The sequence below is a fragment of the Lissotriton helveticus genome, chromosome 12, assembly GCF_964261635.1.
Source record: "Lissotriton helveticus chromosome 12, aLisHel1.1, whole genome shotgun sequence".
NCBI classification, from domain to species: Eukaryota; Metazoa; Chordata; class Amphibia; order Caudata; family Salamandridae; genus Lissotriton; species Lissotriton helveticus.
In genome coordinates, this window is record NC_136073.1 from 215,647,291 (window position 1) to 215,667,693 (window position 20,403).

The following is a 20,403-nucleotide window of genomic DNA, read 5'->3' on the forward strand; positions in this document are numbered from 1 at the left end:
GTGCAAATAAACTGATAAAAAAACTACCTTTCAGCACTTAAAAAAACTTAGGTGCAAACTTTAAATATGCATACACTCATTTTATGGTGTAAATTTAAAACAAAATTACATCACTGTGCTTTTCACACACATAAACTCATTTCGGGTATAAACAGACAAGTGCTATCTTTTACTTACAAAGCACAGTCATTGCAAACACACTTGCTTACAAACAAAATTGATTGATGTTAAGCAACATCATGCTTTGTACAGGAAACTTTATTTTAAAATACCACAATAGTTTATTTTTTTAAACAGATTTTATTTGTCAATTAGCACACATAGAGCAGAGCTCTGTACTCCAGAAACTTCTGCATAAGAAACATACATCATTCTGGCTTTGACTGTTTACATGAGCAAAGCAAGGAAAAATGAAAAGCAATACAAATGAAAAACCAACAAAGTAACCATAACCACACAAACCCACCCCCCAATCACACTAATGTCCCCTTCAGACCAGCACAGCAAAGGCATTGTCTGTGAAAAGCATGGTCTGTCATCGCACAAGAGACTATGTCCTGTATCATCAAAATAGAAAGTTAAGCTGGGTCGAGGGCCCACCATCGGAACAGGCTCCAACTCCAAGCCTCGGTAGTCCGCCCATCGCTTACAGATTTTAAAATGTTTAAGCGGGCACCCTCTTGCTGTGAAGATGGGAATCTCTAAACCCATGCAGAAGTCCAGACCGTTCTTCCCTGCGGACACTGAAGGCGCCACCGGTGACTTCCAGGCCATAGCAATATCTCTTTTAGCCATGGTGAACCCTAGTAGAATAAGATGGCGTTTGTATATGTTATCCACCACCCCGTCTATATCATGTAGGAGTACCGGCTTCGGCGAGCAGGGAAGGTCCCAACCCAACACTTCAGAAAGGCAGGCCATAACTCCCCTCCAAAAGCGTGCCAATGCAGAGCAGTGCCAGACTGTATGCAGCAGTGTGCCCTCCTCCCGCTCACATCTGAGGCACACAGGGCAAGCCACCAGACCTGCCCTCCAGAGCCTAACCCTGGTGTATACCCGATGAAGGTACTTGAACTAGATAAGGTGTAGATTTATGGCTATGGCAGCCCCCGCAGGGAGGCCAGGGCCTCTGTCCAGTCCTCCTCCTCCAGCGGGCCCATGTCACCCTCCCAGGCCTCCCTGAGGTACTGCATCATGGGGGAGCTATGAGTAATCAGGGATTGGTACATTTTTGAGATCTTGTGGTCTTGGGGATCTTCCATGAACACCTTCACATCAATCAGGCTAAACTCGGCCAATGATTCAAAGCCCTCCAAACTAGGGGAAATAGCGTGTCTGAACTGAAGATATGTGTAAAATTGAGTTTTTGGCTGAAAGGACTTCAGTACCGGCCCCGCATTACATCACCCAGTGTAGAGATACCAATACTGTATCAGCCACGAAACCCAGGTAAAATAGCCAACTGCGGCAGTCGCCCATTGTGCCAGAGGGGACTCTTCCTCGTCAACCTATTCCACCAGCCATACCACAATAGTATTAAACACAAAATGACTGATGTACTTTTCCATTGTTGCAAAAAACAAAGGTACATCTGCAGGCATTACATCTGGTGACACAGGTTCCTGTCACCACATCTATTAACATATGTGAACATTTGACTTAAGTTACACAAAAGGACTTCTAGCACCCTGCTGCAACAGTTTTCACCCCTTCCATATTCACACCATGTCTGTCTCCATCCAGTTGCCGCATTTAAATAATGCTTTGGCTTATTTGTTTGCTTTTAATAAAAAAGGATTCACATAGAACTAATGAGTCTATTTCATTTGCGTCATATTAAAAAACACTCAATACCACATAATTCCTATACACATAATTCCACTGCACACCATGCCACATATTTCCACTACACAAATCCACTCCTCACCACACAATTGCGATCCAACTAACACAGCTCCACTCAAACCACACACATCCACTCATTAACACAAGGGTAAAAGACATTGTCATTTACAACGCCAGTAGCTCTAACTCTAAAAAAAGTGAGACCTATTGCATTGCAAATGCTTGTTTTAACTTCTTATTGTCCAGTTTGCCTCTGTTTTAATGTCTAGAGCAAGTGGGGTTCCTGGATTTATACTTCACTCACCGCCTCAGACAGGACGGGGATGAAGTGTAAGGACGACAGAGATATGTGGTGTTTTATTTTTATATGTCAGCAGTGCCCTCCGTCAAGCCTTCCTACTTGAACCATCACAGACATTTCCTGCCCTGCAAATGCAGGCCCTCTTTCTTGCCGTAATTTCTGAATTGAGGTTTATTTTCTTTAAATGCTGTGTCAGTTTATTTATTTTTTCTTTTCTAGCACAGACATTAACCCATGGGATGTTAGTGCTTTACTTAAGAAAATGTTGGGAAGACAATATATATTTGCTCATGAAAACATGAGTGAATACAATAGTACATCCTATTAATATTTAAAGCACTGGTTAAATGAGTTCATTCATCACACACTTATGATAGCTATTCCAGTGATTACATAATATACTGGGTTATACATTCTCAGCGTTATGTGCAGTCGGAGAGTGTTCAGCCGGGTTAATAGCAGGCAACTGTTGAGCCTCCATTGTAAGATGTGGAATCTCAGTAGGTATTACACCAATTTTTGGTGACAAAATCTTAGAGAAATAAGCTAAGAGTCTAGTCAAAGAATTCAGTTTCTAGGTGGCGGTTATTGGTGCCCTGAACATGCTTCTAACTATCAGATAAGGCAAGTTTCTTTCTCAGATTTTGATGTGTTCCAATAATTTTAAAGTTAAACTTGTCTCACTAATCTGAAGTACATGTTGATCCACCTAGCATTTCAGGAGGAAATGATCCACTTGGTGACATTAAAGCATGTTGGACTGTACTTACAGCATCTGATCGGCACACTGCAGAAGACCTCTGAGCTCATTACGAATAAGCACTACGATGCCAAATTTTGTCTCCAGAACTGTATCCCTGAATCGTCAGTTCAGTCGATGACCCATGGTTTGTGCTGGTTTAGAAAAAAAAAACTAGGTGTGTAATAGGGTATTACACTCTGCCACATCGTAGGTAGAATTAATTCACAAAGGAGTTTCTTGTTGCATTTCCTCCTCCGCCCCACAGCTCTGTCATGCTGTTACGCAAGCTTCTAGATCCATGACTTTCTTGACTGCTTGCAAAGGATTGCTGATATCTTATTGCTAGTTGTCAAGTCAAGTCAAGAGCAGCTTTATTCGATTGCTGTATCATACAATCATAAAAGCACATAAAAACAATCAATTTGTTACACAGGATAGCAATAAAGCAATACAAGAGCGTATTATATATAAATCATTATAAAATTCAGAGTTAATAACAATATGACCGTATGTCTTTATGGCCTCAGTACTTAGATTACAATGCTTTTCCTGTGGCTAAATACTTTCTTTAGGAACATTCCTGTCCTCCACACTCTATGTACATTATCAAGAAACTGTAATTCAAAGAGGGCCAGGCGTCATTGTCTAATCCCCAGAGATTTTAAGATTGGAATAATCCAAGCTTTTCTGTATTCACTATAGAATCTACAAAATAGGACTACATGTATAGTGGATTGATCTGAGTGATTATCACAAGGACAGAGTTGCAATTCTCGAGCCCAGTCATTAATTTTTTTGAGGCTTACTAGACTGTGGAAGATCCCAAACCTAAATCTAGTCAGTAAGAGCCTATAATGGCCACCAGGTACAAATGTTAAATATGGTTGAATATTAAAAGTAGTTTAAATCAGTTGGTTATACTGGACACTAGGCTTCATCATTTCAGCCAATGTTCTTAATGTGTCCAGTAACAGAAGACCATCTTTTTTTAAGTCCTTTCTCGTTATGGTCTGCATCGTAGTAGGGTCAGTAAAATATTCTATGTGACCTAAGTCATGCATAAAATTTCAGACATACCTTACCCAGGGGATCTTTAGAAACCCTTCCAATTTCAAGCTGTCTATTAAAATATTCCTATTTAACTGTGTCTCTGTTTTTGTCCATTTCCTGTGCCATAATAAAATAGGCTCCATTTTGATAAGATCAGAAATGTATGATAAACCCAACTCGGCATGACACACATACGAAGACGTACTACTCGGAACAGACAGAATATATCTCAGGAAGGTATTTTCCACCATTTGTAACGGATATGTGTCAACAAAACCCCATACATAGCTGTGGAGACACTTTTAACTTTGTAAATCTAAATAAGCTCGACTGGCAGTCTCCTGCCCAACTTTCTCGAAATGTTAACAAGTGCAGCAGTAGTCCTTAAAAACGCTAGTTTTTTTACTAGTACAGCTTGGACCCATGAGTCATTTTGATCAAAGAGTATTCCAAGGGCTCTATCTTCTGTCCTTCCACAAACATATCCTTACACCTCCGACTACCCCGGCCACACCTCATTATAAAGGTCTTTGAGGTGTTCACCCTGAGACCAAGATTACTCATAACATTTGAAAATCTAGCTAGCACCCTCTGCAGACCTATGTGTGTTTGTGGCATTAAAACCGTGTTGTCAGCGTAAAGAAGAGATGGTACTGGACGTCCAGCTATTTGGTCGAAATCTTGATTATCTTTAGTCAGCGCCTCCCACAAAGCCATTAATGTACAGATTAGAAAGAAAAGGGGCTAGGACACATCCCCGCCTAACCCCCCTCCTTATTGGAAATGGGGCAGTGCGATCACCACTCATGCCAAATCGGACTCGCGCATTCGCATTGCTATTTAAGCGCCTAAGAAGATGGATAATTTGGACATCTACCCCATCTCTTCGAGGATCTCCCAAAGCTGACCATGTATCACAGAATCAAAAGCTGCGGTGAGATCCACAAAAACTAGAAACAACCTGTCCTCCTTCACCCGTGTGTATTTCCTGACAAAGATAGCTAAATTTATGCTTTGTTCAATTGTCCCTAGGCCCTCATGGTATCCATATTGAATATCAGATAGGACTTTGTTATCTTCTGCCCATACATGTAGCCGTTCTAAAATTATTCTACCAACTACTTTGGTCAGGGAGTCCAATCATGAAATGGACCTATAGCATCCAGGGTCCTGGCGGTTCCCATTTTTGAAGATTGACACAATAGTTGATTCAACCCAAGTTGTCAAAAAAGGGGCAAAACAACTAGCAGTGATTTCCAGGGTGATAATTGTCCCCCATAGAGTCATATTTGACTTGAACAAGTCTACAGGCACCCCATCCGGCCCAGGGGCCTTACCGCCCAGGCTTGAAGAGATAGCCCTATTCACTTCCTCCAGTGTAAACTGGAGATCGGAGTATTGGGTCGAAGAGTCCAGAGATATTTCCCCTTGCTTGTTATTTGCTTGCAAGTCAGGGCTACCCTCACCATTATATACACGTGGTTAGTGTTCAATCCATTGGTCCTCAGTTATAGCTATTTCAATTGTCGGACCACCTCCAGGAGCAGCCGCGGCCGGTAGTGCGAGTACCGGCCGGGCGGTGACGTGGGGAGGGGGAGGGGCAGGGTGGGGGGTAGTAATGTATGGATTACGGAGTTTAACAGGTAAGTAAACAAATAAATAAATAAAACAAATTTCGTTGCACGCACTGCATCGCATTTGGTGATACAGTGCAAGCCCCTGCTTTTCTTTGGAATCTGGTTGTTCTTGTTCGCAGACTTCATTTAAAAGTGTGGAGATGAGTTCCAGTTCATGTGCTTGATTACGAGTGATTTGTTAATTTCCGACCCCTGCATAAACCCCTGTTTGCACAGGGGTCAGAATTATGAGTTGATTGTTATTTAATGCATCCGATAATTATCAGATACATTAAATACCTCAACCTTCTTTAAATTTCGGGTAGGTCAAACTTTCCGAAATTTAACAAAGGAAAACCATGCTGTAATTACCATGACATACAGATTTTGGTGCATTAAACACAAAAATATGCATGTTACTCCCTACAAACTCGAAATAGGTGTTATTTATTGCACACAATAAATAACGTACCTTGTGGTATCTTTATTTATTATGTATGATAAATAACACCTAAACTCCTAATCAGGGCCTCTGATGTATCATTTATTTTAATGAATAATCCTGTTGTTGGAGAGGATGTGACCTAACGGCTTGAGCAGTCGAGCTGAGGAACTGGGTTCAAATCTCAGCAGAGACCCTCATCATCCAGTGATTCTGGGCAAATCACTTAATCTCCCTGTGCCTAACAAAAAAAAAGAAAAAGAAATGGGCCCGTCTGTAACGTAACTGGTGCTCATGTAAAAAAAGAATGCAAGATAATAAAATTAGCCAAACCCATAACAGATACGACTTGGAAATATTGGTGTGCACAAGTTCAAGGTAAGTCATTTAATTATAGGCTTTGCCTGCAGTTGCAACCAAATGATCTTTTAATGGACAGGTATTCACGAAAGTCACTAAAAGGTTAGAGCTGAACATTGTGCCGACCCTGGAAATGGCTTTACTACAATTTACAGTGGCAATCCCAGGCACGATGCTTAGACTGGTATCAGTGGCTTTGCTTCTGGCCAAAAGGTGAGTGGCGATCAGGCGATGTGATTGATGGCTCCCAAAAGCCCATAAAGGAGGCATTATTAAAAGACATGGTAATGCACAAATTGACGACTATTCTTAACTGGCGCATCCAAAAGCACCCCGAGAGACTTTTGGGATCCTTAAAAAGAATATATGAGAAGCAGGGAAGCGGATCTAAGGGCCACATGTACGTTGGAAACATTCTGCGAGTTCCTAATTGCGTCTTTTTGCGACTTGCAATTAGGAACTCACAAAATGTGATGTACAACTGCGTCTCACACTGTTTGCGCTTCCTAATGGTGTTGCAATTGTCCTGCCTCATCAATATTCATGAGACAGGTCGCAATTAGGAATGACCTATAATCACAGAGATGGTGGCCTGTTGGGGTCAGCAGACCACGAGGTCTGTGATTGCTTTTTAAATAAAGCATTTCTTTAAATGAAATGCATCCTACTTTCCTTAAAGGAAAATGGGATGCAATAAAAAACAAAATGAAAAGCTACCTTTTCATTTTTTAAAGAGTAGGAGGTGGTCCGTGGGACCCCTGCCTGCTCGTAAAAAATGTTGGTGACCGCAATTCACCAAGGAGAAGGGGTACCTTGGGGACCCTCTCCCATTTGTGAATGGGTTACTACCTTCTTCACAAAATCAGTAAAATATGAATGTTTTGCGCCCGCAGTCCAGTCGCAAAACCTTCATAAATGCCCCTGCGACCCACTATTAGGAAGGGACGCCCTTGAAAAGCCCCTTCCAAATACCGACTCGCAAATCCTATCTTGCAATACAGCAATAGATTACGGACTCACAAAATAGGGTTGGTACATGCGAAACAACACATTAGGGGTCACAAATGGCCCAATTCTCAGTTTGCGACCACTAAAGCATGTTGTACATGTGGCCCCTAAATCCTGATAACAAAGTCAGTTAAGATAGACTAAAAGTGGTGAGAGGCATGTTGATGGTAAAACTTAAACTTTATGTACGGGTTTGAGTCGATGCAAGTGGAAAGAGATCATTAGGCCGAATGACTCATCTGTGAGATTATGTGTATTTTTCTTTATTTCTTTTATTTGTCTTTTGTTGTTATTTGTTGTACTAAAAATCGAATAAAAAATATTCAGTTTCATTAGCTGCATTAAAGACAAAACGACCAGAACTACTATTTTCATGGGGGTCATGTTATTCTCCTGCTGGTCCGGTTTAGCACCACGCCTCAGGAGTAGATTGCCCCAAATTGATATCTGGTATAGGGGAAGATGTTGAGGTTTTTGGTAAATTGGCTCATAGCTGAAATTGTGGTTTAGCGCTTCTCTGTTTTTTAAGGCATAGTATGGATACTATTGGTAAAAGACACGAACTTACCAGATCAGTGACCTTGTTTAACCATCTCTAGAATTCAGTTTCATTTGGTGTAAACTATTGTTTGCCTTGCTGCTACATGGTGCATTGTCAGATAGGCATCATCTTTAAGGGTCAGTGCTTTTTCATAGGCCAACAAAGAATGTCCTTAAGACTGGTGTAAAGAATAGATAGGCAGAACCAAATAGGGTTATTTAAAAATGAAGGAAAATTTAATTATAACCATATAAAACAAGCTCCTAAATGCCTCTGAAACTGAGGGACGTAGATCATGCTTAAAGGCTGAAAATGGGGCAAAATGTATTTACTGTATTCATTAATTAGCAACCAAGTATATAACGGCCCTAAATGTGTTTTATTTTCATGGGAGCCAGGTTCCCATGGCGTTTGGCATTTAACAAACATGAAGAGCAGTGTGTACGCCTGGAGACTTCTCACTTGCCGGTCTTCAGAAGAAATGGCATGAGTGCCCCACATGGCATACACCTCTAACACATTACAGCCAGTGTCATCACTTAGTGGACAGAGAAGGTGGATGGCGTGGGTTCACTATAAACAACAGAACACTTGGTTAGCACAAATATCTCTAGATTCCTCCTTGGCATGTTCAGAATATCGACACCCTGATCTCTGCCCTACTCCACCATGTATTCAGTCCTAGTAGTAGCCAAAGCTACACCACATATCTCAACTCCAGCTCAGTGTACCAGAAGCCTGGGTTCCACCACCCATTCACCTGCTCAGAGTCCCAGCAGCCTCAGATATAGTTCCAACCATATCACCTCCCTTCGGCATGAATATACCTCCTCCCACACCACCTGCTCAGAGTCCCAGCACCCTCAGCTGCACCTTCTACCATATCATCTCTTTGGAGTCCCAGCAGCCTCAGATATAGTTCCAACCGCATCACCTGCTTGGAATCCCTTCAGAGTGAACTATACCTCCTACCACAGCACATCCTAGTAGCCTGAGCAACACCTCCTACCACACCACCTACTCAAAGTTCCAGCAGCCTCAGATATCGTTCCAATCATATCACCTGCTTGGAATCCCTTCAGGATGAGCTATACCACACCACCTGCTCAGAGTCCCAGCAGCCTCAGCTACACCTTCTACCATATCACCTCTTTGGAGTCCAAGCAGCCTGAGCTATTCCTCCTAACCCATCACCTATTCAGAGTCCCGTCAGCCTCAGATATTGTTCCAACCATATCATCAGCTTGGAATCCCTTCAGCGTGAGCAATACCTCCTACCACAGCACGTGTTTGGAGTCCTGGTAGCCTAAGCTATATTTCCTCCAACACTACCCCTTCAGAGTTATATCTGCCTGAGCTACACATGCTACCACACCACCTCTTCAGAGTTATATCTGCCTGAGCTACACATCCTACCACACCACCTATTCAGAGTTATATCTGCCTGAGCTACACATCCTACCACACCACCTAGTCAGAGTTATATCTGCCTGAGCTACACACGCTACCACACCACCTCTTCAGAGTTATATCTGCCTGAGCTACACACTCTACCACACCACCTAGTCAGAGTTATATCTGCCTGAGCTACACACGCTACCACACCACCTCTTCAGAGTTATATCTGCCTGAGGTACACATCCTACCACACCACCTAGTCAGAGTTATATCTGCCTGAGCTACACACGCTACCACACCACCTCTTCAGAGTTATATCTGCCTGAGCTACACATCCTACCACACCACCTATTCAGAGTTATATCTGCCTGTGCTACACATCCTACCACACCACCTCTTTAGAGTTATATCTGCCTGTGCTACACATCCTACCACACCACCTATTCAGAGTTATATCTGCCTGTGCTACACATCCTACCACACCACCTCTTTAGAGTTATATCTGCCTGTGCTACACATGCTACCACACCACCTATTCAGAGTTATATCTGCCTGAGCTACACATCCTACCACACCGCCTCTTTAGAGTTATATCTGCCTGAGCTACACATCCTACCACACCGCCTCTTCAGAGTTATATCTGCCTGTGCTACACATCCTACCACACCACCTCTTTAGAGTTATATCTGCCTGTGCTACACATGCTACCACACCACCTATTCAGAGTTATATCTGCCTGAGCTACACATCCTACCACACCACCTAGTCAGAGTTATATCTGCCTGAGCTAAACATCCTACCACACCGCCTCTTTAGAGTTATATCTGCCTGAGCTACACATCCTACCACACCGCCTCTTCAGAGTTATATCTGCCTGTGTACACATCCTACCACACCACCTCTTTAGAGTTATATCTGCCTGAGCTACACATCCTACCACACCGCCTCTTTAGAGTTATATCGGCCTGTGCTACACATCCTACCACACCGCCTCTTTAGAGTTATATCTGCCTGAGCTACACATCCTACCACACCGCCTCTTTAGAGTTATATCTGCCTGTGCTACACATCCTACCACACCGCCTCTTTAGAGTTATATCTGCCTGAGCTACACATGCTACCACACCACCTATTCAGAGTTATATCTGCCTGAGCTACACATCCTACCACACCACCTAGTCAGAGTTATATCTGCCTGAGCTACACATCCTACCACACCGCCTCTTTAGAGTTATATCTGCCTGAGCTACACATCCTACCACACCGCCTCTTCAGAGTTATATCTGCCTGTGTACACATCCTACCACACCACCTCTTTAGAGTTATATCTGCCTGAGCTACACATCCTACCACACCGCCTCTTTAGAGTTATATCTGCCTGTGCTACACATCCTACCACACCGCCTCTTTAGAGTTATATCTGCCTGAGCTACACATCCTACCACACCGCCTCTTTAGAGTTATATCTGCCTGTGCTACACATCCTACCACACCGCCTCTTTAGAGTTATATCTGCCTGAGCTACACATCCTACCACACCGCCTCTTCAGAGTTATATCTGCCTGTGCTACACATCCTACCACACCACCTCTTTAGAGTTATATCTGCCTGTGCTACACATGCTACCACACCACCTATTCAGAGTTATATCTGCCTGTGCTACACATCCTACCACACCACCTCTTTAGAGTTATATCTGCCTGTGCTACACACGCTACCACACCACCTATTCAGAGTTATATCTGCCTGTGCTACACATCCTACCACACCACCTATTCAGAGTTATATCTGCCTGAGCTACACATCCTACCACACCGCCTCTTCAGAGTTATATCTGCCTGAGGTACACATCCTACCACACCGCCTAGTCAGAGTTATATCTGCCTGAGGTACACATCCTACCACACCACCTCTTTAGAGTTATATCTGCCTGAGCTACACATCCTACCACACCGCCTCTTTAGAGTTATATCTGCCTGAGCTACACATCCTACCACACCACCTAGTCAGAGTTATATCTGCCTGAGCTACACATCCTACCACACCGCCTCTTCAGAGTTATATCTGCCTGTGCTACACATCCTACCACACCACCTCTTTAGAGTTATATCTGCCTGAGCTACACATCCTACCACACCGCCTCTTTAGTTATATCTGCCTGTGCTACACATCCTACCACACCGCCTCTTTAGAGTTATATCTGCCTGAGCTACACATCCTACCACACCGCCTCTTCAGAGTTATATCTGCCTGTGCTACACATCCTATCACACCACCTCTTTAGAGTTATATCTGCCTGTGCTACACATGCTACCACACCACCCATTCAGAGTTATATCTGCCTGAGCTACACATCCTACCACACCACCTAGTCAGAGTTATATCTGCCTGTGCTACACATCCTACCACACCGCCTCTTCAGAGTTATATCTGCCTGTGCTACACATCCTACCACACCACCTCTTTAGAGTTATATCTGCCTGTGCTACACATCCTACCACACCACCTCTTTAGAGTTATATCTGCCTGTGCTACACACGCTACCACACCACCTATTCAGAGTTATATCTGCCTGTGCTACACATCCTACCACACCACCTATTCAGAGTTATATCTGCCTGAGCTACACATCCTACCACACCGCCTCTTCAGAGTTATATCTGCCTGAGGTACACATCCTACCACACAACATGTTTAGAGTCGGGTAGTGGAGGAGTAAATGAGCAGAAGAAGTGGAGGGGTGGAAGCAGTCGAAGAAATGAGTATTGGGGTGATGGTCATTAAAGAAAGTGAAAATATAAAGCATTATTATAATTATTATTGTTATTTGTTAAGCAGAACAAATCACACTGAAAGCGTCTCTAGACGCTGCTGCGTATCTTCAGACAAGGGCTACAGATTAAGATATTTGAGTAATGGACTAAAAGCATGGCTAAAAAACATCCATGTTTTAAATGCTTTTTTGAATTGCCTGTGGTCGGTATTAACCCAGAGATGTATTGGGAGCTGGGGCATTAGTTGGGTGAGTAGCAGAGGAGTGGAGACATCGAAGCATTAGATTAATGGAGCCAACACCAGAATGGAGGCAGTGGAGAACTGCAAGCAATAGTCAGAGACAATGACTGTGGCAAACCTGGATATCCAAGAGGCACTTGTCTTTGCTTTCATGACTCTCCGGAAGAAACATCAATGGAAGTACTAGAGGCACAAAGTTGTTGAAGGAGTTGGGGAATTGGAGTAATGAAGTCATTGAAGGAGTAAAGGAGTGACGCTAGGGAACAGTGCTATTAGAGGAGTTGCAGTAGTGGGGGAATGGACGAACAGATGCAGGGCAAGAATGAAAGAAGGGGTTTAGAAATAATGTAAAGGTGGATGCAGCAGGTGTTCAGCCTGAATGGAGGCAGTGGTAGAGTGAAGACAGTGGAGGAATGAAGGCAGTAGTGGAATCTAATAATTGAAGGTCTTATGGCAAGGGAGTTGATGGCAGTGGAATAGTGAGGGGTAGTTGAATTAGTGGAGTACAGATGAGAGTGGAGAAGTAAAGAAAGAAGAGGAGTAAAAGCATTGGAGGCATTTTAGCTTTGGAGGTATTATTATTATTTAAGCGCAACAAATGACCTGAAAGCGTCTGGTGGAGTAGAGTAATCCTATCATTGCAATAGTGGTGCAGCGGAAGAGTGGGGGTGGTGAAGGATTGTGGCCAGTGGAGAAATTGGAACATTGATAAAGTGCAAGTAGTGGAGAACTGCAGGCAGTGGGAGGAGGTTTGTTCCTGGTTAAGGTAAATCTGGATATCTCAATTTACAGACTTACAATAGAAACTTTAATGGTTCTACCACTTACCAGCCTTTTTCACTGTTGACATGTTCACCACCATTTTACTGTCATGAGGTGTGGCACTGCAACCACAAGCGTGATTATCTGACGAGGAAACAGGCATGCTATAAGGTCAAGAACCAAGCTACATCTGACTCAAGCCATGTCCATGCTGCAAGCCCGGGCTGTTCATGCAGTATATCCCAATATTTGCAGTATGTCGCAAATGCTGCTAACTTGGGATGCTGCTAACTAGGGGTGGGTGGAATGTTTTATTCTGCCTATGGAATAGGCAGAATTTAGCGACTACACATTACTCTTGTAATATGGTGTTCTGGTCAAATTCTGAGAATTACCACGTGGCTACATTTTTTCCTACAAGCTACCGAAATACGAGAGCAGGCAAGTTTTGGCATGCCCTTCTGCCATTTTTTGAAATGAGATGTTACAAGAAGCCATTGTCAGAGGGCTGCTTCAGAAGTAGATTTGCTACCGCTCTAATAGATTTTCTACTGAAGCGGCAGCTCGAGTGGATGTGCACTCTTGCGTATCGCATTGTGCTGTTCACACTGATTTTTCAGCGCTGGTTGCGATACGGGCACTCAATTGCAACGCGACCAGAACGACATGAATATTTTTCTGACCGTTGGCAGAACTCCATGGAATCTCTCTGAGTTTTTATATTACTCCGTAGAGTGAAACTCCACAAGTTCCGCCCACCCCTGCTGCTCGCCCACTTGATCATGTGGCAATGGCACGAGGTTCATCCCACCTTGCACCATTAGAAGTGTGTAATCATCTGTAGTTCTATGATTTCTCAAACCTAAAAGTGCAATGCGGCACCAGTTTGATACCTGATGGTACCGACTGATATTTTGGGGGATAGCTGTTACTAGGGTCGCTTTTGAGTGGAAAATTCTCCTCATGTTAAGGGGAGGAATGGCAGCTCATGGAAAATCTGAACGGTCAATGCAGCTTAGAGACTGGGCGCTAAATAGCATAAAATTGATGCAAACAATGCCCTTCACTTCATGGGGCAGAGATCGTGAAATCCGTTTAGCTTTTAGAGATTCAGGTATGGGCATTAGGTAGCCATTCGGTTAGTACTATCATGAAAATAAAATAACTGTTTTGGTTACACCCTTGTGTGCACGATTAAAAAAACACACTGCAGGCTTCAAACACCATACATTGTCTAGGCCTGGGTGAAATCTCGTTACGCCAGCATAATCTATCATAATATCTGAAATTTCACATTGTGCTTATTACCCAAAATGCTTGACATTACGCTATTATGCTACGTCGCTTATTTTTCCGTAGATTCTGAACAAAATTATTTCACTGGAGCAACATCTTGCGTGATTTAATGCTATTATTACGGCAACATGTATTCTCGCATTCCAAAAGGGATGCGAAGACATATTTTGTGCTAAAAATAACGTTAAATGCCAGCCTTGCATGTGCTCAATTTTAAGTGATTCTCCAAAATTTCACATAATTACCCATATTCTGCTCACCTCTATGATATGTCCAGCCTATAATGTAAAATGAAGATGGTGAGTGGACCAGGAGCCTTTTGGGGTTCTTGTGGGAGGAGAGAGGCCTAGGCAGTGCACATTCGTCCCATCCTATTACAGTGTTCCAGCACCCAATCCTGCCTCAAACCATTCAAAACTTTAAATAAATCAGGGTATATTTAAATATTGAATTTAAATATTTGGCACAGAGTGTATTCCTTTGTTAAACAGTTTGTTATATGTGGTTGGAAGTGCTTGATGTTATCAGCTAGTCTGTTTCCCCATGCTCGCCAATAGGCTATCTCCGTACAAGTAATCTAGTTTCACCTTCAGGACATTTTTTTAATTTGGTCCAATATCAAATCAGCAAATAAATGATTAGACTGATGAAGCTAATCGATAAAAGTACAGCCCTTAGAAATGATTTATTTGATATGTGTAGAACCCCTATAGGCAGTTCCCAGCAAAACCTATGAGCATCAGAGCAGACTGAGTATAATGGCCATTAATGGCATTCAGTCAAGTCAACATTAATTCATTTCAGGAAACAGGCTGCTCCACCTAAATCCTGAAATAGATGTACACAAATTGTCATATTTCATGATTGGTAATAAAACGAATACAGCAGTATGACACTAATATTTATTCTCTTTCTTTTTTTGTTATCCAGGGTGAATGCTCTCAGAAGTGCTATAACATGTTCATCATTGAGACCATCTGCGTGGCATGGTTTTCTCTGGAATTCCTGCTTCGATTTGTCCAGACGAAGAGCAAATGCGAATTTTTCAAAAGCCCACTCAACATCATTGACTCTTTAGCTATCCTACCCTTCTACATCTCGCTCATTGTCGAAGATGAGCACACCGGGGACGAGAAACAGGGCAGCAACTCATACTTGGAGAAGGTTGGGCTGGTGTTGCGCGTGCTGCGTGCCCTGCGGATCCTGTATGTCATGCGATTGGCACGGCATTCTTTGGGGTTGCAGACTTTGGGCCTCACCGTTCGACGGTGCACTCGGGAATTTGGCCTTCTTTTGCTCTTCCTGTGCGTTGCGGTCACCCTCTTTGCACCCTTGGTTCACCTAGCTGAAACTGAAATGGGATTGTGTCAAGAGTTCACCAGCGTCCCTGCTTCCTATTGGTGGGCAGTCATCTCCATGACAACTGTGGGCTACGGTGACATGGTGCCTCGGAGCATCCCGGGCCAAGTGGTGGCACTGACTAGCATTCTTAGTGGAATACTCATTATGGCCTTCCCTGCTACCTCCATTTTCCACACCTTCTCACGCTGCTACGCTGAGCTCAAAAGAGAACATGAACGCTTAGAAAGTCGCTTGACCAGAATGGCCAACGCAAACGACTCAGGAGAAAGTGACACTTTTAATGACACAGAGAGTTTGGTATCAGAGGACACGTACAAGTACTTTTATGCAGGAAAATAAATGTTGGACAAAGGGATGACCTGAATTAAAATTCAGCGAACCAAGCCGGTTGGGGTACCCTTTCTCCATGTAACCCTTTCCCTAACGCTAACTTAAGAATGAGTTTAGACCAAAGAAAGTTTACTATATTGCCAAGGGCTGTATGTCTTGACTGAGAACAATAGTATAAAAGGGGAGAAGGGTGAGAAAGGGTTTTCTTTTGCTGTGATCCTCGAAACCTTTGTGGTAATGGCTCAATGATGTATGGTAACAATCCCTAATGCCCACCATGCTTTTTAATGCATACATTTGCTTTCCAGGTGTTTTAGTTCTTGGTGTTTTTCTGTTGGTGCTTTATGATTATCAGAGCTCCGTGGGGCCTCTTTTGTAAATAGGGGTGCTCTCCTAGGCAGTTTTGAAGGGAGAGGACCTTCAATGCTTTGGTCTTCTTTTGAAAGGATTAACCTGCATCTCCTTGGTTTCAACCACATTCCTGGGCATCACTTTATGAAGATGATGAGAGGCATACATTCGACGTTCACAACAAGGGCGTTCTTTGTAGTTCTTTTCTAATTCTATGACAATTTGCTTCTCTTCTTCATCATTTTCTTTTAACTTTCCTTAGCTTGTAATTGTTTTTCTTTGTGCAAAGGTGGTATTTTGCTTTATTCTGTTGGCTCATCATCCATTTTGTGAAGTAACAACAACCACATACAAGTTCAATCCCTTTAAAAAATGTGGAACAAAGTTTGCCAATCTTATGTATGTTTTAATGGACGAGATCACTTTTGGTTTCATATCAGAATACCATTTTCCATATACTTGAAAAAAATGTAGGATAATGCCTCTTTTTCTGCAGGGACTTTGGATATAATTAAAGGGATGAGTGGTCATCTTAGGTAAATTTTGCACTGGTGCAAAAACTGAGCAAATGTACTTCTGCATAGCTTCTGCTGTTGCGTAATAATATTGAATGCCAAGGCATATCACATCAGGATTTATGTATCATTGGAAAAAATGGAGCAGATTAGAACTGATCTATTATAGCTATGTTTACATAATAATTACTTTTCCGCTTTTACAATAATAAATATGAAATATAAATAATGTGAAATTCAGTTTGCTTGATTTGTTTTAACAAAGGTTGTTGGTGGATTTTTGTTTTTTATTAATTAAATACCACATTATGCATGAGAAATAATTGGCAAGAATCAGATGCGTCATAGCCAGGGTCAGGATACCCTCACGGGTGATAAGCAGCACTTTACAAATCCTGTTTGATTGATAGCATTTATGCATTATTTCTCTCCAAACTGTTTTTCTCTATGTTTTCCCTAGTGCATAAATATTTATGTGGACATAAGCAAAATCAGTTTGGCCTGTTGTGTATTACAAAAACACCATAAATGCTGCAGAACAATATTTGGTATGTTTTACATAACCCACACTGGTTAGGTAATATGGCTCTCTGTCTTATTGCTAGCACGTCATGTTTTTCATGGCTACTGGACTGTGGCACCAGGCTAATTTAGTAAGAAATGTCATCTGAAATAAATATTTTCTCCTAACTATAGTCTAGAAAATGATCACCCCATCAGAGCTAACAATAGAAAAAATGCACCACTGATTCCCGATGTGGTATTCTTCAATGTATTTACTTTAGCCTATGCGAGGGACAGAGCCATATGGTACAAAAGGTATTTGTGTGCAAAGACACAAGTACAATCTGGTGAGGAAAAAACAGACAATGGAGAGGGTCTGGCTCACAGAAGACCAGTGCCTTAGAATGTGCCAGGCCAATCTCAGTTGCAGAAGCACATTTTGCATGTCGTAGTCTGTATTGTATGTGGCATAGACTGTTTATCCGAAATTTACAAGATTAAGCCATTTACCAATTCACTGAAAGCCTATTTTTTTAAATTATCTTTCACATTTTTTAAGATAGAAACATCATTAATCGTAAAAAAAAAAGTCTTTTTTTGATTGGTTTACCTTCAAGTTTGAAGAGATTTTTTTTCCTTCATCCCCTTTCCCTTTCCTCATCCTTTCCACACCCATAATCCTCCTTCCCCATTCCCACTTGTTTTTGTGTGTATGGGCCTTCCTAAACTGCTTCCTCCAACGATTTTTAAAATTAATCTATTCCCCTCACGTGCACCTCTTTTTTCCAGTTTTTGTTGAGGCTCCTTCCGTACTCTCGTTCCTTTTCCTACACTGCTTCCCACTACCTTTTCCCCATAAGTTTTCTTTTGCTTTAATAATAAAACTATGCTCCCTAACCAGGATTCTAAATAGGGTTCATAGTTTACATTTTTGAAACACATATTTTTTCGCTCTCTTCAGAAAATGTATGATATTTTTCTGTTACTTATATTATTTCCATCCACTGTGTATTTCTATAAATTTGTTTTTAAACCGGCTCAATTTTTAATTACTTGCCATCTTAAAAATAGATTTCTATTATTTTGTTTTTGTGTCAATTTACATACTACTTACTGTCTTGGTTCACTTTAATATAACAATTCAGACATGAGGATCAGCATGCAATTCTCTGTAAAATGACGGTATTAGACTGGAACTTGGAACTCCTGGTGATGTAGAGTTATCTGTTAACCCTACCAATAAAACAAAGCAGTAGGGTCCACTTCCCATTATTACGTGTATCTCTTTGCAGTCACTGGAAAAAGAACAAGTACTTCTCTGGTTCCTTGGATGTAAGCCAATTCAATACATAAGTCAATGGAAAGGCCTTTTGTTCAGCAGGAATTTGCCTTTTGTTCAGTTGGAATATCAAGGCCCGGAAGAGAATACCTTGATTTAGAGGGGTGGGATATATTGGTATCTCGCTATATTGCTCCCTAGATAGTTAAGGAATTGCAACACTGACCAGCTGGTGCAAGATCAAGTCTTCATTACAGTTACTGTCAAGTACCTCTCATATGATGGAAGGACTTCATCATATAAACTCTTTCATCAAGGTAAATGGCAGAGTTTCTTAAATATATATGCTTGTGCGAGCAAAAAGTACTGCTGTATGTCCATAAAAACATAACCTACCATTTGTATACCGACCAATGTGTGACAAAAATACTTTAAAACGATTTAAAAGGGTTCTAACTAACCCTGGGCACTGAACTCCGTTCCGCTGGCGCAGTTTGCAGAATTTTGCAACACAAAGTTTCTGCAAAACTTCCGACTACGCAGCGGAGCGGAGTTCAGCCCCGGACCCTCCCACCTCTCACCCCTCAATAAATCTTTTCTAATTGCAATCTAAAATGAATGTAAAATAAAACCGTACTTACCTTATCGCGGCATCCCGGGCTGCCCTCCTCCTCCTCACCGTAATCTCTTACGCTGGACATACGTCATGGTAGGACCATGGATTACGGCGAGAAGGAGGAGGGCAGCCCAGGATGCCGCGATAAGGTAAGTGTGGTTTTATTTTACAATAATTGTAGATTTCATTTAGATAATATTTATTGCTGGGGGTTGGAGGTGCGTAGCGGAACTCCACAGAGTTTTGGGCCAACTTCATGGTGCTCGGTGTGGAGCAACTACGCCTGCTACGCCCAGCCTTAGTTCTAACACATACATAAAAATATTATGTAAGAAATAATATTGGGTTGCAGAAGACAAACATATCTCATGCTGTGTTTATATGACTAAAGTGGCTTATCATACATGAATGAAGGCAAAATCTATAAAAAAAAGAACTGTAAATAATATCCATGTAACAGACTAATTTTCACATTAGAATTGTCCGGCAATGAGTAAAAGATCTCAAGACTCGAATGAAAACTTTCTTTATTTCGCTTTGCATAAAAAATTAAGCGTTCTGGAAGTTCATGTTGGAGAACTTTAGCAGCATGCTCACTGCTTGTCATGAGCTTCTAGAGTTTGTCCAATATCTGTTATTTTATTTTTTAAATGCACAGGTTGGGACATACCCTTTTCAAGGTAATTTCAAATAAAGAGGAAAAACAAAGCTCAGATCTTGAAACTGTTAAACATATCTACTCAAAAAGCAGCATGAGAGGCTAAGGTATGCAGGCCCTGCTGGAAAGTGGCTCCTGTGTCTACTACTGAGACATTACAGTTGATCCTTTGCTTGGTAGTGTTAAAGTTGCAATGCTGTATCCTACAGTCACCCTGTTGCTACAAAAACACACTGAACATAGGCTAGAAGGGCAACAAAACTTGGAGCATCTCGACGCAGCACTTACGCCTCTTCATTTTTTAAAAAGCATAACACACAACCCGGCAACAGGAAGGTTGGATAAGAGGCTAATGGAAACTTTTTAGAAAGTGGGGAAAAATCAGATGGTGGTGGATGTTAGAAACCTGCTA

At 42.0% G+C, this 20,403-nt stretch overlaps 1 protein-coding gene across 3 annotated transcripts in view; it reads left to right on the top strand.

Annotated features, from left to right (window-relative positions):
- Positions 1-17,147, top strand: part of KCNG4 (potassium voltage-gated channel modifier subfamily G member 4) — a 171,570-nt gene extending 154,423 nt beyond the window's left edge. For all 3 annotated transcript variants that reach the window (XM_078669512.1, XM_078669513.1, XM_078669511.1), the window contains exon 3: positions 15,307-17,147. In XM_078669512.1, the coding sequence (XP_078525638.1) occupies positions 15,307-16,077 (771 nt within the window). In that variant the 3' untranslated portion in view covers positions 16,078-17,147. The remainder of the gene's footprint in view (positions 1-15,306) is intronic.
- Positions 17,148-20,403: the final 3,256 nt, after the last annotated feature.